The sequence below is a fragment of the Ictidomys tridecemlineatus genome, chromosome 13, assembly GCF_052094955.1.
Source record: "Ictidomys tridecemlineatus isolate mIctTri1 chromosome 13, mIctTri1.hap1, whole genome shotgun sequence".
NCBI lineage: Eukaryota > Metazoa > Chordata > Mammalia > Rodentia > Sciuridae > Ictidomys > Ictidomys tridecemlineatus.
The window spans coordinates 12431777-12454006 of record NC_135489.1 but is presented as its reverse complement, the minus strand read 5'-3'; the positions used below and the strand labels follow the sequence as shown (position 1 = coordinate 12454006).

The 22230-nt window shown below is 40.4% G+C and overlaps 1 protein-coding gene and 1 long non-coding RNA gene across 2 annotated transcripts; one reads left to right on the top strand and one right to left on the bottom strand.

The window, feature by feature from the left end:
* Positions 1–2864: 2864 nt before the first annotated feature.
* On the top strand, positions 2865–7632 carry LOC144369760 (uncharacterized). Its single transcript, XR_013429494.1, has 2 exons — positions 2865–3083; positions 5771–7632. It is a non-coding gene; the product is annotated as an uncharacterized LOC144369760 (long non-coding RNA).
* A 6370-nt stretch (positions 7633–14002) lies between these two features.
* On the bottom strand, positions 14003–20880 carry LOC144369759 (serpin B4-like). The gene is made up of 8 exons (XM_078029914.1): positions 20731–20880; positions 19960–20144; positions 19393–19449; positions 18073–18201; positions 17300–17417; positions 16167–16309; positions 15748–15903; positions 14003–14860 (listed from the first exon to the last, which is right to left on the bottom strand). The coding sequence occupies exons 2-8, from the start codon at positions 20119–20121 to the stop codon at positions 14453–14455; spliced, it is 1173 nt and encodes a 390-aa protein (XP_077886040.1). The 5' UTR covers positions 20122–20144; positions 20731–20880; the 3' UTR covers positions 14003–14452.
* Between the last annotated feature and the right edge of the window lie 1350 nt (positions 20881–22230).

The window sequence follows — 22230 nt, the reverse complement described above, 5'->3', positions numbered from 1 at the left end:
ACAAAATCCACTGTTAGTTTCCATAAACTTTTTTATACTTGAAATGGATGTAAAATGTTGCAGCCATCAGTATTGTCATTTTTTTCCTACATTTTGGAAAGTAAATACTTCAAAAAACTTTTAGAAGACTAGCTGTCCTCATTTATGTATCTCTGTTATTTTTTTCAGTGAGACATGAGTATTACCCAATGGTATTTTTTTTTTGTTGTTGTTGTTCTGTTGACTGAACCCAGCTTCTCTTATATAACAGGTAAACACTCTAAACACTCTACCATAGAGCTACATCCCTGGTCCACAAATGATGTTTTTTTTTTTTTTTTTTTTAGATTCTTTGAAAAAAACTTGGAATCTTTTCCTGGTGCTCTTCATTGTGACTTGTTTTACGTTTTATCAGTTCACCTTACTGACTTATTTTTCAACAGTCTTGCTGAACAGTAAATTACATACCATAAAATTCATGTACATTGTAAATCACAGCTAGTTGATTTTTGGTAAATTCCCAGAGTTGTGCATCCATCACCAAATCTATGTTTGGAAGATCTCCATTACCCCTAAAGCACTTTCCTCATTCCTGTTTCCATTCCCAGCCCCAGGCAGTCACTGACTTGTTTTCTGCATTTATAATTTTTTTCTACATTTCATATAAATGGAACTATACAATGTACATTTTGTTTGTCTTCCTTCATTTGCATAATGTGTTTGAGTTTTATCTTTTTGTATCAGATATTGATGCTTTTAAAAATTATTAGTGCATTTTAACTATACAGAATAACAGAGTTCATTGTGGCCTGCATCGATTCTTAATGCATTTTTATTGCTGAATATTGTTCTGTTTGGTAGAAAAGAGGCATTTATTTATCTAGACACCAGCTCATGAACCTTAGCTTGGTCCCAGTCATTGCCATCATGAGTTCTTTGTGTGAATGTAGGTTTTTGTTTCTTTTGGGTCTATTCCTAAGGGTGTCACTGCAGGGTCATATGATAATTTGTTTAGCTTTAAAGAAACTGTAAACTGTTTTCCAGTGTTTGTATTGCTTTACATCCCACCAGTAATGTATGAAGTTCTCGTGTCTCTCCATCCCTGCCAACATCAGTGTTTTCATGATTGCAGTCCTTCTAATGGGGGAAGGTGGTATTGATTGACATTTCCATGATTAATCAAGTTTATCATTTTTATGTTAGTTATTGGCTAGTTGTATGCCTTCTTATAATCTAATCATTTGTTTATTTTAAAATTAAGTAATTTATCTTCTTCATGTATTATTGAATCAAAGACATTTTTATATACTTTGGCTATAAGTCCTTTATCAAATCTATGATATATAAATATTTCTTCACAGTCTGTGTTTCTTTTAGTTTTAATATTAAATTAAATTAAAACTTTAAATTAAATTAAATGTTATTTTTCATATTATTTAAAAATATAAATAATTTTTTATTTATAATAATAATAATAATAGTTTTTAAAGATATAATTTTTATGTTAGTTATTGGCCACTTGTATGCCTTCTTATATTATTTAATATAATATAATTATATAATCATTTGCTTATTTTAAAATTAAGTAGTTTGTCTTCTTCCTATATTATTGAATTAAAGATATTTTATATATTTTGGCTATAAGTCCTTTATCAAATCTATGAGGTATAGATATTTCTTTGTTTTTTTTAAATAAAATCTAATTTAATTTAATTTTTTTTTAAATTTTATTTTTTTTGGTGGTGCTAGGATTGAACCCAGGGCCTTGTGCATGAAGACAAGCACTCTACCAATTGAGCTACAACCCCAGCCCCCTAATTTAATTTAATGTTAACATTAAATTAAAATTTTAAATTAAATTAAATGTCATTTTTATATTGTTTAAAAATATAACAGTTTTTAAAAATATAATTTACATATCACATAATTTCTACATTTAAAGTGCACAATTCAGTGGTTTTGGTACATTCACAGAGTCATGCAGTAGACATATTTGTTATCTAATTTTAAAACATTTCTAACCCTCCATAAAGAAACTCCATATCCACTAACCATGATTCCCAGTTCCCCCCTGCTTCAACTCATGGAAATCATGATTCCATTGTCCATTTCTCTGGATTTGCCTATTCTGGACATGTTATATTAATGTCATAATTTTTTATTTAGCACAATACATTCAAAGTCAATCTAAGATGTAGTATGACTTAATATGTCATTCTATTTTAATTTTTTAATTTTTAGATGTTGATGGACCTTTACTTTATTCATTTATCTATATATGGTGCTGAGAATGGAACCCAGTGCCTCACACTTGCTGGACAAGTGCTCTACCACTGAGGCACATCTCCATCCCAGTATGTCTTTTTTTACTGTTGCTAATAATACATTGTGCAGATATGTCAGATTGTGTGTATTTGATCATCAGTTAATAAACATTTGTGTTTGACTTTTTGGCTCTTAAGAATAATACTGCTAAGATTACTTTATGTATAACTTTTTGTAAGAATGTCTACACTTGGGAGTGGAATTGCTGGGTAATAGGGTATTTTTATGTGTTTCATTTTGAGGAGCTGCTAAATTGCTTCCAGTGTAGCTGCAACATTTTACAACCCCAGGGCAATGTGTCAACACTCCATTTTTTCTGCATATTTTTCTCCCTTCCCTTCCGCTTTGCCCTCCCCTTCCCTTACTTCTCCTTCCCTCCCCTCTTCTCTCATCCCTTTCCCTTCTCTCCCCCTCCCCCAACCCCTGCTCTGGAGAGATTTATTAAATTTGTAAACTAACTTAGGGCGATCAGATGCATTTCTGGTTTTGAGTTTTTCTGTCCTGGAGCATAGTATGTCTCTTTATCTGTGTCTACTTTTATGTCTTTCAGGAATGTTTTCTAATTTTTCTCATAAAGCTTTTGGATGTTCCTTTTGAGCCTATACCTGGGTATTTTTTTCCTTTTGACTATCATAAATGGCATCTTCCATTTCTATGTACAGTTAACTGAATAATGAATTTATTTTATGGTTGATTCCAGATCTTTGTTGATGATTTTGATGATTAAATTTCTGATCTCTTGTGGGCTGAAGATTTGGAATTCATGGAAAGCTGTCAAGGTGAGATCTGAAAACCTTCTCCAGTCTGTTGCTAGTGTGACTACCCAGAACCCCAGCACCTTGGTCCCAAGCAGCCTGATTACTACAAAGAATGGAGTGTTTTGAAAGATAGCTTTTCCATGCATTAGGAAGGTGTGTAAACAAAGCCTGGTGGCACACACCTGTAATCCCAGTGAGTGGGGAGGGTGAGGAAGTAGGATTACAGGATTGAAGACAGTGCCAGCAACTTAACAAAGTTCTGTCTCAAACACACAAACAAAAAATAACAAAAAAGAGGACTGAGGATGAAGTTCAGGGGTAAAGCACCCCTGAGTTGAAACCCCAGTACCAAAATGAACCAGAAGGGGTTTACAATCTGCTCTGTGGAAGAAAAACAGGTGGTTCTGGAAAGATGAAGAATCCAGGTGAAAGGGTTTTCACAGCCAGGTTGTGCAATAGAGTCACCTAAAAACCTGTGGTTAGTTAAAACAGGTTGTGTCTTTAAAGACCCTGTGTTATTGTTGGTGTGAATGTAGATGGGTGCAGTCACTGTGGAAAATGGCATGGAGGCTCTGGGGAGATAAAAATGGTACTACTGTGTGACCCAGCAGCTCCTCTTTGGGGTATAAACTGAGGGGAATGAAATTACCACCTTCTGAAGATACCTTAACTCCCATGTTCATTGCAACCTCAGATGAGCAGATCTTCCCAGCCTATTTAAAAAGTCAGGGAGGAAAGAGAGGAGTGATTCATCAGAGCTGTTAGTAATAAGCCTTTAGGAAGCCAGTGACTCAAAACGCAGTAGAGATGGGCCAGCAAGTACACAGACACAGAGGGCTGTGGCCAACCACAGCTCCAGTGCAAGCCTTTATTTGCATTTTCCCACCAGCTAGAGACATGGGGCCTCTTCCTTCCATACCCCCAAGGTCTGTTTCACTGGGCTTACAAGTGGATCTGGGCATCTTTGTGAGTGGTCAAAGGTTGATATTAGAAAAAAGCCAGGAGATACAGTTGGTAACATGCTATTTGGCAAAAGCAGAGGAGCTTCTGCTTAAACCCAATCTGAGTGCTAACTGGTGCTATTCTGGTAAACTGCCAATCATAGTACAAAATGTCCTCAACTGGTCACATGGCCCATGCCTGCCCAATCATGGTACCCATTCAGCCACATAATTTACCCAGGGGTGTGGAAATGGGTCCTGGAATTTCAAGTACAGATGAGAGAGAAATTGTCTTTCCTAGACGTAATAAAAGGAGAAAATCTCAGAATTAAAGCTTAAGAAAAATTTCAACGTGAATAATGGTTTTCAAATAAATCTCTTGTTCTCATTTGATTGATGTATGAATTAACAATTCAAATTTGTTTCAAAATAGTTAAGCCTGGTAAGAATTCAGTGCAGTTGGGCTGGGGATGTGGCTCAAGTGGTAGTGCGCTTGTCTGGCATGTGTGTGGCCTGGGTTCGATCCTCAACACCACATACAAACAAAGATGTGTGTCCGCCAAAAACTAAAAAAGAAATATTAAAATTCTCTCTTTCTTTAAAAAAAAAGAATTCAGTGCAGTTGATCACATTATCTGCCTCAGAATGTATTTAGAAATGAACACAAACTCATCTGAATGAGCTCTGAGCTCCAAGAATAGAGGTGGGAGATAAAGACCCCCATGACTGAGAATCAGTTATTCTTTTCTGCAGTCAGTAGGGACAATGGAGTTTTGACTTCTATGGTGATGAATCAGATTGATAGCAGAATTTGGGTCAGATGTAAACTACTGCCTATGTTCCATTCTTTGGAAGCTCTCAGCTTCTGAGAAGAGGGCAGAGTGGCTGAAGTACTGTGTTGTTGTGGATAAAGACAGAGATCTGACAGGGAGATGCTTCTGAGTGAGTTCTCTGAAATCAGATTACCTGATTTGACTGCCAATTCTACCACATATTAGCTGTGGGACCTTGAGCAATCATACAACCTTCTCTATCACAATTCCACATCTGTAAAACACAGTGATTACCCAATAAAATAGTAACTTACTGACCTGTTTTGGAGATTAAATAAAACTTTTTTGTGCTTAAGAAAATGTCTAGTATTTAATAAATGCTCAATAAATATGAACTGCTGCCTTTTCTCCCTCCCTCGACTCTTGCTTGACATCTTCTTGATCTTCATTCCCCCGTTATTGTTTATAGTAGTTGAATATAATAGTTCCATCAGTTTATGTCCCAGCAGGAAAGAATTGGCATATTTAACTGGGATTTTCAACAAGAACTTTACCTTTTATTTGGTATTATTTTAGATTTACAGGAAAGTTGCAGAGATACTGCAGTGGATTTCCTTATACCCATTCCCAGTTTCTATTTTCCCTCATTACTATGATACACTTGGAAAGTCTAAGAACCCAACATTGGTGCATCACTGTGGCAAGCAAAATTCCAAGATGATGCCTGAGATTTAAGGGCCCTGGTTGGTGTACACACACTTTCTCCTGGTTATCCAATCAAACTCTAATGTAGGTGTTGATGGGAAGGGACTTTGTGAATGTCAAGAAGATCCTTGGTCAACTGACCTTAAGATGGGGAAATTATCAGAGTGGACCTGGCCTAACCGAGGGAGACCTTTTAGTCTTGGTCTATATATCAGAGGCAGGGGAGTCAGAGAGATGCAGTACCTGAGAGGGATTTGGCAAGAGTGAAATTTTCTTATCTAACTTTCAGGTGGAAGGTGCCCTGAAGCAAGACTCTGAGGGCAGTCTCCAGTTCTGGGAGATCTGCTGTTGGCAGCCAACAAGGAAACCAAAACCTCTTTCCTGTAACTGCAGAAAAATGGACACCAAGGAGCTTGGAGTGTGTTCTTCCCCAGGCCTCTGGAGGGAGCACAGTTCCCGAATATCCAGATTTCAGCTGAGCAAGGGAAAGGGCAGGGAACTATCAGATCATAATTGAACAGAGAAAATAAAAAGAAAGAATAATCCCCATGGAAAGCTAAAGAATTGTTTTCATTGGATTGGAAGGATTCTTGGCTTCCCTTCTCAGCAGTATTAGTTGGGTTGCTGCAGTGTGCAAGGAAGTACTGTAGGTGGAGCTCCTGGAGGCAGGGCTTAGGCTTAGGTAGGCTCCAGGCTCTTTGCTGAATGCCAATTGGCCTGGAGATTTAAATCAGTCTACCTCCAGCACCCAGTACTTGCTGGTCCACAGTGGAAGACTGTACCTCAGGGATCTCCCCGGGGTTCCACTAGTGTGATGGAGGAGCCAATCCTAAGTCCCTCCTCACCTGAAGACCCCACATTTCCTGATCTCTTGGGTTCAGACTCCAAACTCAATCTCTCTCACTTCCAAATTTTCAAATTCAGGCCAGATGCATCTCTCCCAGCCAGCGGGTCCCGCAAGCAACAAAATTAGAGGGATGGGGAGAGCCGGGTGAGTTTCCCCCACCAGTATTCCCCTGTGGAAACCTCTCTCCCTGTTTGATTTTCTCTGGTCACTTAGGCACACTCTATGTCATGCAGTGTGGGTGTACCAGGTCTGTATTTAGGACTAAGCCTGGGCTTGTTTCCCAGCTGCTGGCTTCCGAGCTAGAGCTGCAAAATGTTTCTTTCTTGGTTCCTCTGCACACAGCTGGGACAGATGTGGCTTCTTTCCTGTACAAGGATACTGTGTTGCAAGCTTTCAGGTTAGTCTGGCAGTGTTTTTCATCTCTGAATTCTCTGAATCCAGGCATGCCTCAGGCCTCCTAAAAATGTGGGTTCCTTTAATTTTCTCATCCCTCTACTTTGTTCATGGGGGTACCACTCTGGCTGGTGGTGCTGGTGGAGGTGGCAGTGGTGGAGGTTCTGGAGATTTCTTCCTTATTATATGCAACCTCCCAAGTCCCCAATCTGCTTTGAATGTCCAGATTTAATTTCCCACCTTCTTTTCACGCACCTTGCTGAGAAGCTGCCTATCTGCTTTCTTGGTTTCACGCCATGCAGTGTCCCAGAAAGTGACCTCTATTCTGCCCTCTTAAGATCCTCCTGAGCAAGAGTTCTTTGTGAGATACTTGGAATACATTTTTGTAGTGTTTTTTGAAAGGCACTTTTAAATTTTGATGAGATCCAACTCATTAACTTTTTATTTTATGGTTTCTATTTTGTCAAATCTAAGAAAACTTTGCCAATTTCAATTGTGCCATGATCTGCATTTTTTTGTAGAGTTTTTATGGTTTCAGGTTTGTATTTAGTCCTATGATTGATTCATTCTGAGTTATTTTTTGTGAAGTAAGGGTTGGAGTTACTCATTTTTCATATTTTTTTGGCATGATTAATTGCAAAAACTCCTTACCCTATTGGGTTAATTACTTTGGTCACTATGTGGGATGTAAATACATGGGCCTATTTCTGGATTGTCTACTTTCCTTTTCATCTTTATGATTATCTCAACTCCCCATGATCCCTGATAATGATCCTTGTGCTGAAGTTTGTCTTATATCAATGTATCCACTCACGTTTCCATTGATTAGGATTGGCATAGTGTTTATTTTTTTATATTTTTATTTTTGACTTAAATGTGTCATTACTTTCAAATAAATAAATTTTAAAATACACAGCTTATACTTGGATGTTGTGGTCTCTCCATGGAGGATAGATGGATCCCATCTACTCAAAATCAGTCAGCTGCTGTGACTGGATGCTGCACACACACAAGGACAGTAAGAAGGGCTGTTACTTAATAAATGAGACTTTCTCTGGAGCTCAGGACAGGCTCATTAGCGGGCTTGAGGGAGCCAGGAAGGTGAACTGGTTTTGGCTTTTATTGTGATTAGGATTGGTCCCAGAGTGAGGGTGTCTGAGACCCCTGGGCTTGCCTGGTTTGAACTTCCCATAGGTGCCCTGGGAGGGAGCTCTAGGGCTTTCTTACCAGCCAGATGGGGCTCAAAGGAAAGGAAGGAGGGTAGAGTTTCACCCTGTTTGCAGTCAAACATCAACAGACAGTAGTATGGCAGTATGTAAAAACGTGGATGTGTAACCCATGTGATTCTGCAATATGTATATGGGGTAAAAATAGGAGTTCATAACCCACTTGAATCAAATGTATGAAATATGATATGTCAAGAGCTTTGTAATGTTTTGAACAACTAATAATAATAATAAACCAACCAACCAACCAACAAACAAAAAAACATCAACTACGGAGCCAGACTTTATAGTACTGGGCCCTGCTCTGTAATACAGTCTGACGAGATACCTTTTAAATGTATTTTAGACCATTAACATTTACTGTGGTCATTGTGGTTGGGGTAAAAGCTACCATATTGCCATATATTTCCTGCTTGTTTCAACTGATCATTGTTCTTCTTTTCCTGACTTCTTTCTGATTATTTTTAGTATTCCATTTCATCTCATCTTTTAACATATCTATGGTTGTTTTAGAGTTTAAAATATGCATACATACAACAATAGTCACTATTATGTATAATTATAGTCCACCAATAAAATGTTTATTTAGTTTAGTACAATTTACCTTTAAATAGTATTATACAAGTAACTTTTAATGTGACAACTTTATGGCAGTGTACTTCCATTTTGTCCCTGTGTTCTTGGTGCTATGGTAGTTAACGATTTTATTTTTATAATTCATATAAATTGCATAGTATGTCATTATTCTTTTGCTTTAAAGAGTTGATTATCTTTTAAATGTAAGCAAGTGTCTTTTATGTTTACCCACGTATTTACTCTTTTGGTAAATCTTCATTGTTTTGTGTAGATTTAAATTTATATTTAGCTATCACTTTTTCTACTGTCTGAAGAAGTTTTAGGAGGATTCACATAACTCTTGATCAGCAGTACGCAGGCAGCCTGGCCGTTCAGGGTAAACGTGGGGAACTCACAGGGCTATACCACTGCAGGCTTCTTATGTTGTTTGAGGCTCCAATTCCTGAATGGAAACATGAGACAGAAAGTCCATCATGAAGTTTAAACTTGTGCTCTTCAGTAGGGTAGACCCCAGCCCAATGTGCTACACTGTTTAAAATGAATTAAAATAAAGCATTCGGTTCCTGTGTTAGGCATCTATTGGTATCTAAAAGTTGCTGTGAATGTAGCAGCTGAAATTGATAGAGAGTTGTGACTTGTGTCTCCTGTGGGTCAGGATCTAAGCAGCCTGGCTGCATTCTTCTGGCTTAGGGTCTCTCCCAAGGCCATGACAAGCTGTCTTCAGGGCTGCTGTGACCTCAAGGCTCAACCAGAGCTGGACAGTTAACCTTCACGCTCACTCCTGCACCATTGTATTCCTGTCTCAAGATGTATCATCAACATTTTATTTCATTTTTTCGTTTCATTTTTTAAAATTTTAAATTGTTATAGAGTACAATTTTTCATATCTCTGGTTGTACATATTAATTTTATTTTTTGTGATGTTCTAGTTTATTTGCTCTAAGAAGAAATAGATACTGAAGTGTGTCAAAGGTTTCTTAAAGGAAATCATGACCAATAGAATGTAGGAAGGCACATCAGAGCTCATTGATTCAATTTCTTATCTAAACAATGAGAAGCAGAAGCCAAGAAGACTAACAGTACACCAGGAGGACTCCATAATTATGATAACACTATCTAACTTTCATCTTTGTTCGCATAACTGCCATTCTTTCTAGCCCTTAAGTCTCCGTGACTTTCCTCCGTGTGTTAACTACTGAGTGAATACTCCGCTGGTTTGGTCTCCTCTGGCAGGTTAATGTACCAAGTAGTCTTGTTAGTTAAACTCATGCCAAATCTGCCCTGGACTCACTGAATTCACCCGGGACAGGATTTCTCCAGACCCATGTGGGTAATACTCAGAGGACACTGATCAGTCTTTCAGTCCTGGAGGGTGTGGGAATGCATTCCCAGAGGGACCCCTGAGGCCAGGCTTTGTGTGCCCACATCTGGTGACCTGGTCACACATCAGCCTCATCAAGCTGACCATCTGATATTGCTTACATTGGTCCCCTGAGCAGTAGGATTTTGGGTCAGTTGACAGGGCTTATGAGAAACCATAGAGTAAACATGTAAAATCAGGGAAGCCTGTGTGCGGGGGCTCTGGCAGAGCTGGATGCAGCACAGCAATCCCAGGGAGTGCACATGAGGATTGGGGGCAGGCGGGAGAAGAGGGAAAAGGGATCATTTTGGTCTCCCAGGAGGCCCTCTTCTTTTCTTACTCATGAATATCTGGTTCAAATGGTGAAAAACATCCAAACAGAGAATTTCATGGAGGTTATTACGGGATTTGTGAATTTAAAAAATCACTGTTATAAATGCTGATAATTTTGAGCTACATTTGCTACTCTAATGATTAGTGAAATTTAAACCATCATAAGATAATGTTAAAATAGTCAAGTCTGGGGCTGCAAAGGCCTGGGCATGCTGTTTTCTACTTCCAAAGGAAGAGCTTGGAGGACTCAACAGAGAGGTTTTGAACATTCTAAGACTCCTGGATTCCTCAGGGTTGGGCTGTCCCTATCAGCAGGGGGAGTAACTACCTGATGGGTTGTGTGTCAGCTGCTCATAGGGGTTTCTTCAGATATTTAATGAGTACATGACTTGACTTCACAGCCAAGATCCTTCTGCTCCGATCCCCATTAAGACTGGAGATAAGGAATGTGGCCCCTTTCTCTCCTCCTTGCTCCCCCAATACATCCATGGGAGCCCCTTGTTCCTCTTCAGACACAGCATGGCTCCTGGGCACTGAGTGTTCACCCCAACAGAGAGGTACCAGAATCCTTCCCAAGACTGGGAATTTCATGTGAGATTTTATTCTCTTTCTGAATGACCCTGCCAGTGACTCCTCTCCTGTTCCCAAGATATTTAGGAGATGAAAATTTCAGAGCTGTGTCCAGGGAGTTGGCTTCTGCTGTCCTGGGTGTCTGAGGGCACCATTTCCTAGACATGTAGTCAGTTGCTCTAAAAATGAGAATTTAGAGGGGAAGGCACTAAAGTCTGAGCTTCCCTGTGAACCCTTCCAGTCTTGATAGGTCCCACACTTGCCTCCGGGTACCTCGGAATACTGAGGCCGAGGTGTCACAGGAGGATGGTACCTAGTGGCCTCTCTGTCCCACAAGCATCTCACCTCCTAGGTAAACAACCTTTCTCCTCACTGTTGTAATTAGCACACACATTTTCTTTAAGGGACCCATGGCAGGGTTCGGGGGTGGGGTGGGTAGGTATTTATTATGTGTTGGGGAAATAGAATCAAAACCAGAATCTTCTCCCAACCCCCAAATCTTCCCCACGAAGGGAGTAGAGAAAGGAAACATTAAAGCAGAATGTAATGTGCATCACAGATAATGTGCTAAGAAATCACCAAGACAGAGGGAAGGGAAACCTCACCCTTTCATAGAGATGTGTTAGTCAGCATCACTGTGACCAAAATATCCAATACAAACAACTCAGAGGAGGAAAAGTTAATTTTGTCGCCCAGTTTCAGAGGTTTAGTCTATGGTTGATGGCTTCATTGCTTTAGGCCAAGGGAGGCAGAATGTCATGGCAGAGGCGTGGGGTGGAGGAATGTTGCTCACCTAAGCCCACCAGGAGGCAAAGAGAGAGGAAGGGGCAGGGGCCTCCCAGTGACCCACCTCCCCCAGCCATGCCCCACCTGCCTATAGTGACTCCATTTAAAGGGTGGACTGATCAGGTCACAGCTCTCATTGTCTATTTTTTTTTTCACTTCAGAATATTCCTGCAGTAACACAGGACTCAGGGGACATCTCACAGCCAAACCATAACAATACTCATGAAGATACACAATAGATATTTGTTCTCAAGATTATTGCTTTAATAGTGAGTCCTCAAGTAAGAGAACTTCATGTCTCCATTCCTCACTCATGACTCATCCTGGATTCACCTGGCGACTGGGATGACCACCTGAGTTAGGGAATTGACTTCACCCAAAGGAAAAACAAGCTTCTATCTTTAGGATGGGGGTAGTTTGGAATCTGGAGTCAGGTACCCCTGAAGTCAGACTCAGTCTTTTCCTGGACATAGGGGCATTATCTTCTCTGATGCTTCCATTTCAAGAAAGTGGTTCCCAGGTCCTTAAGAAAGACATTCCTTGGCCATTAAACTCACAAAGGATCTGTTCAGTCTTCAAAAAGGTTTATCTACAATTTAAGAAGGAGGAGAATATTTAGAATTACAAAATTTCTAAGCAAATACTCTTAAAAATATATGGTTATTTCAACATAGGGATTTGTCCTTACAAAGGGGACATTGACATGGGTTATCATTTGACAGCTCAGCCATTAGCCACAACCTGGTTATCTTAACTGTCATATTTCACACCAAAATTTATGTAAACAATGTGGGCATTATATATTTTCATTTTCTTATTTTTTTTCAAGTCATTACATTGTTTTCTTTATCACTATTTAGTACCTTGAACTAGATTTACCAGTCTTTTGGAAATGGTAGTTGTCAAAACCACATACTGGAAATACCGTGTAATAGTGAGTCTTTGTAGTAACAATCTGGTATAATTACAAAGTATTCTGTTTTGTTTAATATGGGTCATATCTTATTCCAGTAGCAGTATTTTTATCATACTCTACATTCCTAGAGTCTTGGTATATATTAATATTTATTTCTATTTTTTCATTTTTTATGTGGTGCTGAGGATTGAACCCAGTGTCTCATGCATGCGAGGCAAGCACTCAACCACTAAGCCACTACCCCAGCCCCTTAATATTTATTTTTTAGTTGTAGTTGGACACAATACCTTTATTTTTATGTTTATTTTTATGTGATGCTGAAGATTGAACCCAGGGCCCCAGACTTGGTATATATTAATGCAAATAGGATATTACTTTCAAAGCCAGACCTTGATTTATAAGTAAAACTGAAGAATCAGAATCAGTTGACTTCTTAAAAATATAGATTTGATCAATATTTTGAATAGGAGATATATTTAAAATACAAAAGGTGAAAAGTGTTTATAGCTCAAAGTATCTCTGTCCCCAATGTCACCAAACCACTGGGGGTTTTCCCTTCCTCCCCAAAACACATGGTCCAACTTCTTACATATTCCACCAGAGACAAACTACAGGTTTAGCTAAAATCATGTGCGCACAGTTTATTATTTTTTTTTCTAAAAAACCACAAATGGTACCACACTCTATACACTGACCTGCCCTTTTCCTTTTTACTGATTCATTGTCAGAGAATGTCAAAAATAGCAATAATATTGGATTTCTTTTTTACCCTTTGGATTCAATGCTTTCATTGTTTCCTATTTAAGTTGATTTTGGATTTGAAATTTAGATAGCTATATTTTATGTATCTAACATATTTTAATACGTTAAAGAATCAGTTGCATGGTGCAACATGATACCTATCAATCACACGTGGGTGTTGAGTTTGTGATATGTGGCTAGTGAGATGAAGAAACTGTACTTTTAATTTTGTTTAATGTTAATTTTAAATAGCTGCTGTGGCTAATAATTATTGTATTGTACAATGCAGGTCTTAGAAATTTCTCCCTGCAATCTGTTAATATGGCCAATTATATTAATATGTTTTTTTAAATGTGGACAGCTGGAATAAGCCCATTTTGTCATAAAGTAGAGCTCTAGCATTTTCCTGGGCTGAGAGTTTAGCTCAGAAGTAGAACACTTGGATTTGATTGATCCCCAGAACTGCAAAACAATAACAACACAACAAAAACCAAAACAACAACAAAAAACCCCCAAAAGAAAAGAAACAAACCCTTTCCAAAAGCTAACAACCAAATAATAAATAATTTTTCTTTGAGAATAAATGTATTTCTTTCAGAAATAGAAAATGAATATGTATAGAAGTTTATCTGCCTACCACTTTAGACTCAGCCTGCTTGAGCTTGTTTTGAGTTTTTCTTTCTCTATGACTAATATATTTCTGACCTATTTCTTAGGTGTGGCGGATCACTTGTATTTTGTTGGAAAGAAAAAAAAGGAAAAGGAACAAATAATTTGAGCAGGTCATTCCTTTATTGCTAATTGAGTTAATAGAATCACAGAATTTAGAAATATAAGAAGGGTCCCAGATACCACCTCAATTGAAGGAAAAGTGGGTGTCTAGGTTGATGAGTTTGAAGAGAAAGTGTGATTTGCTTTGGTTCATCCAAGACAGGACAGAAGCAATCGTGTGCAATTTAGAAGATGAGGTATGGATTGTTTTAATCTTCACATTGAACGTTTTGTTCTCCAAAGAAATTTTAATAAGAAAAAAAAAAAGAAGAAAACTGGTTCATATGTGTGTGCAGAAAGAGAGAAAAAGAGAGGCTCCTACAACCATCGCATTCTTAGTGGGGACTCTGAGGCTGGAAAAGAAAATGAATATATAAAGAACGTGTTGTTTCCAGCCTCAGTTTACTGTTTGCTCTGTGACTTGTCTCATAAGAGAGACAGAGGCATCCTGCTTAAGGGGAAGAGACTCTGCCAAAGAAGAGGATGCTGTGGGTCTTATTTTGCTTGATGAAGAACAGGAAGGGGTGGTCACAATAGAAACTAACTGGGGGCATTGGGATGGACAATGTTCCAGCTACTCCGCCAGTGGCGGCTACAGCCTCGGTGCCCTCTTCATTCACTTCCACAAAGGACTTGTGCATAACTTTGGACACTGAAAGGTCCTGTGTCCCTGTCATGCCCGAGAGGTCAGCTTTTTGTGGACAGAAGACGTCCTCCATCCCCATGGCGCTCAACATGGTCTCAAGGTCAAAAGTCTCTTCCACTTTGAATCGAGGGAGGCGCAGATCTACATTAGTCATCTCCATGCTCCTTGGGCTGGTCCACTCCATTAACTTCTCAGCAGTGAGTTTGTCTTCAAGCTATAAAGATGGAAAAAAAAAACTGACTTGATCGACTTTTGGACTCTGGCACATTTAACAATGAATGGAATACGTGGGAAATTTTGAGATTAGCAATAAAGGCAATATGCATAGTTGATCCAGCTAATTAGACATTATTCTAATAAGCAAAAACAGCAGGCCTGAACATATATGAAGACTTATTTGATTATATGTGTTCACATGTACAAACATGTATGTAAAAATAGAATTACATTATTTTGAACCAAATGAACTTATATCACTACTTCTTATGCCATTCGTCTACTGTATGTGTAATTTTGTAGACTTTTTATTTTCTTGCACATATTATTTATTACATACTGCAGTTATAATACATGACCTATTTTTACTCTTAGTTCTTGCTTGATATATTTTTAAACATTTCTCACATTGCTATGTATTTCTTTGGGTTTAATGGTTGCTTGTTGCCATCAAACTGATATTTAATGTGTATAACTCTACTTAAATGATAATAAATTTAGCCTGTGTCAGGCTGTAAGCTAAACTATTTATAATGTGAGGATATACTGGGGATTGAACCCAGGGGCACTTAAACATGGAGCTATATCGCAGCCCTTTTTATTTTTTATTTTGACACAGGGTCTCACTAAATTGCTGAGGGTCTCACTAAGTTGTTGAGGTTGGCCTCAAACTTGTCATCCTCCTGTCTTGGCCTCCTGAGTTGCTGCTTACAGGTGTGTGCCACTGAATCATCGGATTCAGTGACTGAGTCATTGTTCCTTGTTTTGAACTGTTTATTATTCGAGGCATCTTGGCCTCAAAGTTTTTGTCTTGTTTCAACTTAAGCAGGTACCATGAGGGGAAAAATCAGGCAATAGAGGAAAAACGGTCAATGCGAGTATTACCTCCTGCAGGCCATCTGCTTCATTGGGCAGCAGCAGGACCATGCTCAGGTCATTGCCTTTGTATGGCATTTCCAGGATCTTGGCCTGCACATCCTCCAGGAAGGCAAAATTAAAATGCCCGCTTTTGGCCATCATCTGCACAGATTTGCTCTCATTCTACAATAAATTAAGGCATCAAATAAATACCAAGTTAGACAAAAAGATAATAATAAGGAGACACCAAATACATCCCTCTCTTTTGGAGAAACAACTCAGGAAGTTTGAGAAATAAAGAGAGAAGTTACTATTTTTTTCAGGCATTACTAACTAACTAAAATTATAAGAATAAAACAAAACAATATCTGCTTGTTCATGGCACTCTCTACTTTAGTGGTCCATCCCATCAGATAAGTCTAAATTTAACTTTCCACATGCAATACCTTATTCTGCCAGAACTTTGCTTCTGTGGTCAGTTCTTTTTTAAATTCCTCATCCCACCGCCCTTTGAAGTAGACTGCATTCACCAGAACTAGTCTGGTGTTTTGGTCAATAGTTTTACTAGGAAATAGGTCCTTGATTTTTTCTGTAAGGGGAAAAAAGAAAAAGGTTATCATGTAAGTACAAATGGCTTTTGGATAGAATGCTATGCACAATTTCATGACTGGTCCTTATATTTATGTGCCACTGCTTTAGGGACTCTTGGACTGCCACCAGGTGCAGCCTTCTCATGGTGCCAGCCCTAGAGGGCAGGAATGGAGACACCAGCCTCTTCCTGTGACAGGAAAGGAGGTGAGACTGTCTAGGGGACATTGAGGAGCTGATTTTATCTGCTTGTCCAGCTTGACTCTTTGCTTCCTTCCTCTGCTCCTCCCCTTCTGTTTTCCCAAGGTGGGTCCCTCACGTGGAGAAACAGGGCCTGAATGTCCTCGAGGACAATGGCCTGAGCTCTGTACTCTGAGAGTCCCCTGCTGTCAGATGCTGCTCCCAGGGATTCCTTCTCCTCCTCAGTCTCCTGTACAACTGCTGCAAGGACGGCCTGTAGGAAGGGGTCCAACTAGTTGTGCACACAATGGAGGCTTTGAGAAGCCTCTGCCCTGGGTGGAGGAGACCCTGGGGTAATCCCTGCAGGAGGGTTGGTGGAGGTGTGCTCCAGGCCATTATAGGTCAAGGGGCAGGGAGCCTGGTCTCCAGATGGGCTGCCTGTTTCCAGAGGAGTAAGAGGAAGGAAGTCTTTGGACTGTTTTGTTCTAAAGATTCATAAGCAACACTTGGCTCTGACCTCAAGAAAATCTCAAAATGGGGCTGAGTGGGAATGTGGGTTCCACAAAGATAGTGTCAGCCGGGGGCCATGTGCAAGTAGCTTTGCAGCCATGTCTCCACCTAGTTGACCTCCTTCTCTTTTATCCCTGCTCCTCCTGGATCTGTCCATATTTACTGGGACCATCTGCACTGCCTCCTCCATCATCTCTGCAGATCCAATAACATCCCACCAGGACTCCCTACCATGTCACATCTGGGCTTCCTCACAGGGCGATCAAAAGTTTCCGCCATGAGTAGCCCTCCCATACTCTACCATTTGTTTGGCTTTCCACCCAGGAATTAATCTTCTTTCGACTTTCTTCTGGAGCATTTTTGAAATCAAGGGATTCCACAGTGGCTAGGTAAAATTTCTTAATCCCGTCCAAATATTCCTTTGAGAAGTGGAGGAAAAAAGAAGGAATTAAGAAAGATTTATGTGTCACCCCATTTAATTATTTACAATTAAAGTAAGCTGAACCCAGACCCTGGCCAGAACCACTGTCTCTGCACATGCATATTTGTATACAGGCACCATGAGAGCAAGTGAGCAAGGAGAGTGCAGGATTCCTTGAGGCTCAACACCCCCTGGCAAAACCCAGGGGAAGAAGAGGCTGTGGTTTGCAAAATTCAGTGCAAGTTAAAGGAGATGAATCACGTGGGAGACTTCTCACCAGTGAGCTCTACCACTGAGTCTCTCATCTGGGTTTATATTCCCTGGTGCTTTCCTGCCCCCTCCAGGGCCCATCCCAGCCTGCCTGTTCCAGAAATACCCCATTAGTCAGACATTTCCCACAAAAGGCGCTCTCTGTGATGCAATCAGTGCCTGCTCATTAATGGCATCTCCTGACTTATCTTGGCCCTGACCCACACTTCATCTGGGCCTGGTCAGGGACCAGATGCTCCAGCAGTCAGAGCTGTGATAGAGCTGATCCCCTGGGGCCAGAGCTGCCCAGGAGTCAGCCAGAAGCCTCTGTCTGGCTTTCCCCCATTTGGCCATCCAGAGACCCAGGATGCAGACTCCAGGTGTGGAGAGCCAAGGGGAATTACCTGAAGAAACTGAAACTCCTTTTCTCCATAGACTCTGTTGGCGATCTTCAGGTTGTAGGCCTCACTGGGTTTGTTTAATTCAGTCAGAAACTTTTGAATCTCCTGGTGCACATTTCCTGACTCTCCAGCCTTCAACATCCAAAAAAGATGCTCATTGAATTACCCTGTTCACGTGTGTGCTCAACTCACTTGAAGTCACTTAGATCAGTACCAACACTTATGTCTATAATCTCAAAGATGACCTCTGGCTTATTCTCTGATATTTGCTGTATTTACCTCAAATACCCTGAAGAATTTACCTTACATTCAACTTCTTCCAGGAAATTCTTTGCTCCAACCCTGATATATTCTGATGTGTTCTCTTCTGAACTACAGGGCACCATTGGGTATCCTCTCAGTCGTTTAAACAATTATGTTTATCTTTTCAGATAAACTCGGAGTTCCTTAAGGTGCAAACCTTATTTCACTTCTAACAGCCACCAAGCATATGGTCATGTTGAAGTTTGGATACTTTAAATGCTATGACATAAAGCCCTGCTGTAGCCCTTGGTGGGATCATCCTCTAAGACTTGTTGAGGGTGATCTGTCATGTGATGGTCATTGTCTGCATGTAAGAAGACCTCGAGCCTGGTGCTCAGCTAAGAACAGCCCATAGGTCATCTGAATCTCAGTCTAGCTGAGATGAAAATAAAAAAGCTCAGTGATTAAATAGCCTAAGAGACAGACTGAGTAGCCAAGTTTTAAACTGAAGCCTATCTGAATCTGGAAATTTCTATTTACTAGCTAAGAGTTTTGTTCTGTCAAAGCCCTAAACAAATATATCTGCTAGCCATCATTTTCCAAAATATAGTTGAACTTGTGCTAATTCCTTTTCATTTTAATTTAACTCAGTTATATTATGTTAGTAACATTATTGTGAGTGTGATCACTAGCTCACATTTATCATGACCTCTTATTTATAGTAGGCTGGGCCCTGTTGCTAACGTTTGCAGATATTGGGTCAGATTCTTTTTGGTTGACTGGGAAGAGGTCACTCTGACTCAGGGCAGTAGCGAATTGCTCATGTTCACATTTGTGAAGAATGGAGCTGGTCTATGTGGTGTCCGACTTGAGTTCTTAAGTTCAATGCTGACCTTCTCTGAGTAAAACAAAAACTTGAAAGTAATAATTATGAAAATAAAATGTGGAATTTTTCCATATGTCCTAATCTCTTTCATCTAGGATTTTCCATTCCTCGGTTTATGTGAAATTCCCTGTTTAAAGTATGACCCTCTCAGATACTTCAGATACCTGGAGCTCTCCCAGGACCAGAATACTTACATGAGGGGCTGTGGGTTTCTTTGTTGCTTTTTCTGTGATTTCATTGAAATGAAGGACCTGGAAGAGACAGGACCTGGATCAAGACAACTTCATTTAAAAGATCTGTGAATTCAGTAGAGAAAAAAAGAACAAAACTTTCAAAAAAAAAATAAAAAAGAGAGAACAAAGAAGCATAAAGACGCTAAAAGCACCCAACCCCAGAACTTCAGGGTATGAATGTGTTTTTTGAAAAAACGCAGAAAAGCTGGTTTATCTACAGATACGTTGAAGAATGTGCCTTCCTTGTTCATTGGGGAGACCTTTGGTGTTGGGTCCCTTGGGTTTGGTTTAGTCAGCCCTTCACTTCGTCTTCTCAGCTCTGGTTGATGGGCAGTGGTGGGGGTCATCAAGAGAGGGCAGCCTTAGGGAGGGGGTGACTCCCCAACACTCTGTGATCACACAGCCCTGGAAAGTCTGCTTGGCATCTTGTGTTACCCCCAGGTCCCCAGAGCTGCAACAGTCCCTGTGTGTGAGCCAGCCCAGTGAAGAGGAAGGCTGGGCAGGTCCTGCGGGGCAGCTGAGACCTACCTTCTCCATCTGCAGGGCAGTGTTCCCCCTGGCCCCTAGGTTGAGCATGGCCATCGCTGACAGGATGCTGACCGGGGAGTAGAAGATGTTGTTCCTGTCCTTCCTCAGCTGCCAGAACAGGTCAAGGGTGAACTTGGTGTTGGCCACACTGAGTGAACTCATGGCGACTGGTTGGTCGGGAACTCCTAGGAAAGCAGTGGATCCAGCTCAGAAGGACTTTATTGCCATGAAATTTTCTTTAAAAATGACTTATCTGGTTTGTGGGATTCTGGCCATTAAGGTTTTTACCCTTTTTACCTTCCAAGCCTTCTGAATGCACGTGTTCCTCTTCTAATTAGAAGACTCATGAAAGCACTATTGAAAAAGACTTTTGTGGACAAGTAATAGAACATCTTTATCTTTCCTGTGTCTTTCCCTTACCATTGGATGGCTAGGTTTGGGGGGAAAGGCTTTATTCCAAATGCCAGGACAAGGTTTTCTGGGGCCAACATGCAGCCAAATCTCCAGAAGAAACTCTCTGACTTTTCTTTGAAGCTCTGAGGCTGACCCCCCCCCCCACCACCACCACATGATTGTAAGCATGCATCAGTTTTCTGGGAAATATGTCTTTTTAAGTAAAGACCAAATTAGGTCAAGGGGGTTTGTTAATTTTTTCCCCTGGCAGAACAAGTACAATATAATAAGACAAAGTACATGCATGATAGAAACCACATCACTGTTTTGATCCTGGATAGTAATTCCTGCTAAGCCGTAGTGGCTGGAAGCACTCACCTGTGTTCCTGAAGAAGCCGAGCTGGATGGGAGCTGTGAGCCTTGATGTGGTGGACGGAAGATCCTGGGTATATAGTCCTCCTCCTGCAAACGCTGCCTCATCAATTCAGTTGTCTTTCAAATAAATCAACTTCAGAATTCTCAATCAGCTTAGTCCACACTTCCTGAACCTGACAACTTATGAGAAAAGACAGGTTAGAACAGTAACCTGTGTTTCCTTTTTCGTTTTATGGGGACAGTTAAGAATCTGTAATCTTTGGCAATCATTGACTCATTTTGAATGCATGCAAAGGTGCTTTTCTAATACCAATGACGTTGTATTAGATATCCCAACTTCCTCATTTTCTTCGATTCCATCCTCTGTACATTTCCTCCATCTTAAAAAACAATCTTTTTTTTTCTTTTGATGTTGAATTGTTTTTAAGGTACACTTTGGACACACAAACACCTACAATGTTTACTTATATTTGTGATTTTTCAATTCTGAAAGGCTCCACTCATCCTTTCTGTAGGAATCACTTTATATACCCAGGAAAATCGATCTTATTTGAGTGCAAAGAGGCACTGGGGAGATCTCTGCAGACTCGGGAACAGGGTCCTACCCTCATGCTCATTCCAGACCCTCATGCTCTGCCTTGTCCCTGGTTCTCCCTGTCTCTTCCCATGTCCCCTGCAGCCATCCTGACTTTTCTGATGCTTGAGGTCTGTGAGGACACTTATTTGCCTTGCTACATTGACAATCAGCTGACACTAAGAACGATAGAAACAAACAGAGGCTGTTTTGAACAGCAGTCTTCTAGTTTCTCACATACAGTCAAACAGAAAAATAACTTGTTTCGGGTGTCATGATCAGACTATAGCTCTGTCCCCCCTTCCCTACTTGACCCCCCCCCTGGAAGTTAGCACACTGGCTTCACACTCATGGGCTGGATGCCAGGTGGAATACCTGTCAGAAATACCAGGTGGAGGTGTCCTTTGGATGCTGTTGTTATGTGCATTTTCCTCTGGAGCCTCGTCCTCTGCAGATGCGTGGGGTTCCTGCAAGCAGACTAACGTCGATGATGGCTGGCTTTTGTTGGGTCAGAAGGTATTTTCACTTACACCTTACAACTCAGGAACGTAGGTCCATTTGCTATCCCCATTTCATGCTGACAAACTGAGACAACTGTTGGACTAAGTTACGTAGCTAGTGAATTGCACAGGTGAGATTTGAAGGCAGGTAGTCTGGCTGAGGAACCGTATTCGTCCATCGTCCATTGCATATGAGCTAGGAGAGAATGGTGGGGGACATCCTGAGACCACCAGGAACATGGCATGTGGGGAAATGAGTGGTGATGGAAGAGATGATTTCCATTGAGTGTGGAGCTCAGAGAGACAATAAATTCCTGCTCAATTGTGTTAATCGGTTTTTCATCCCTATAATGAAATATTTGACACAGGCTACTTATGGGCTAGGGGAGTTTCTAATGGCTTATAGTTCTAAAGATCCAAGCCCCAGGT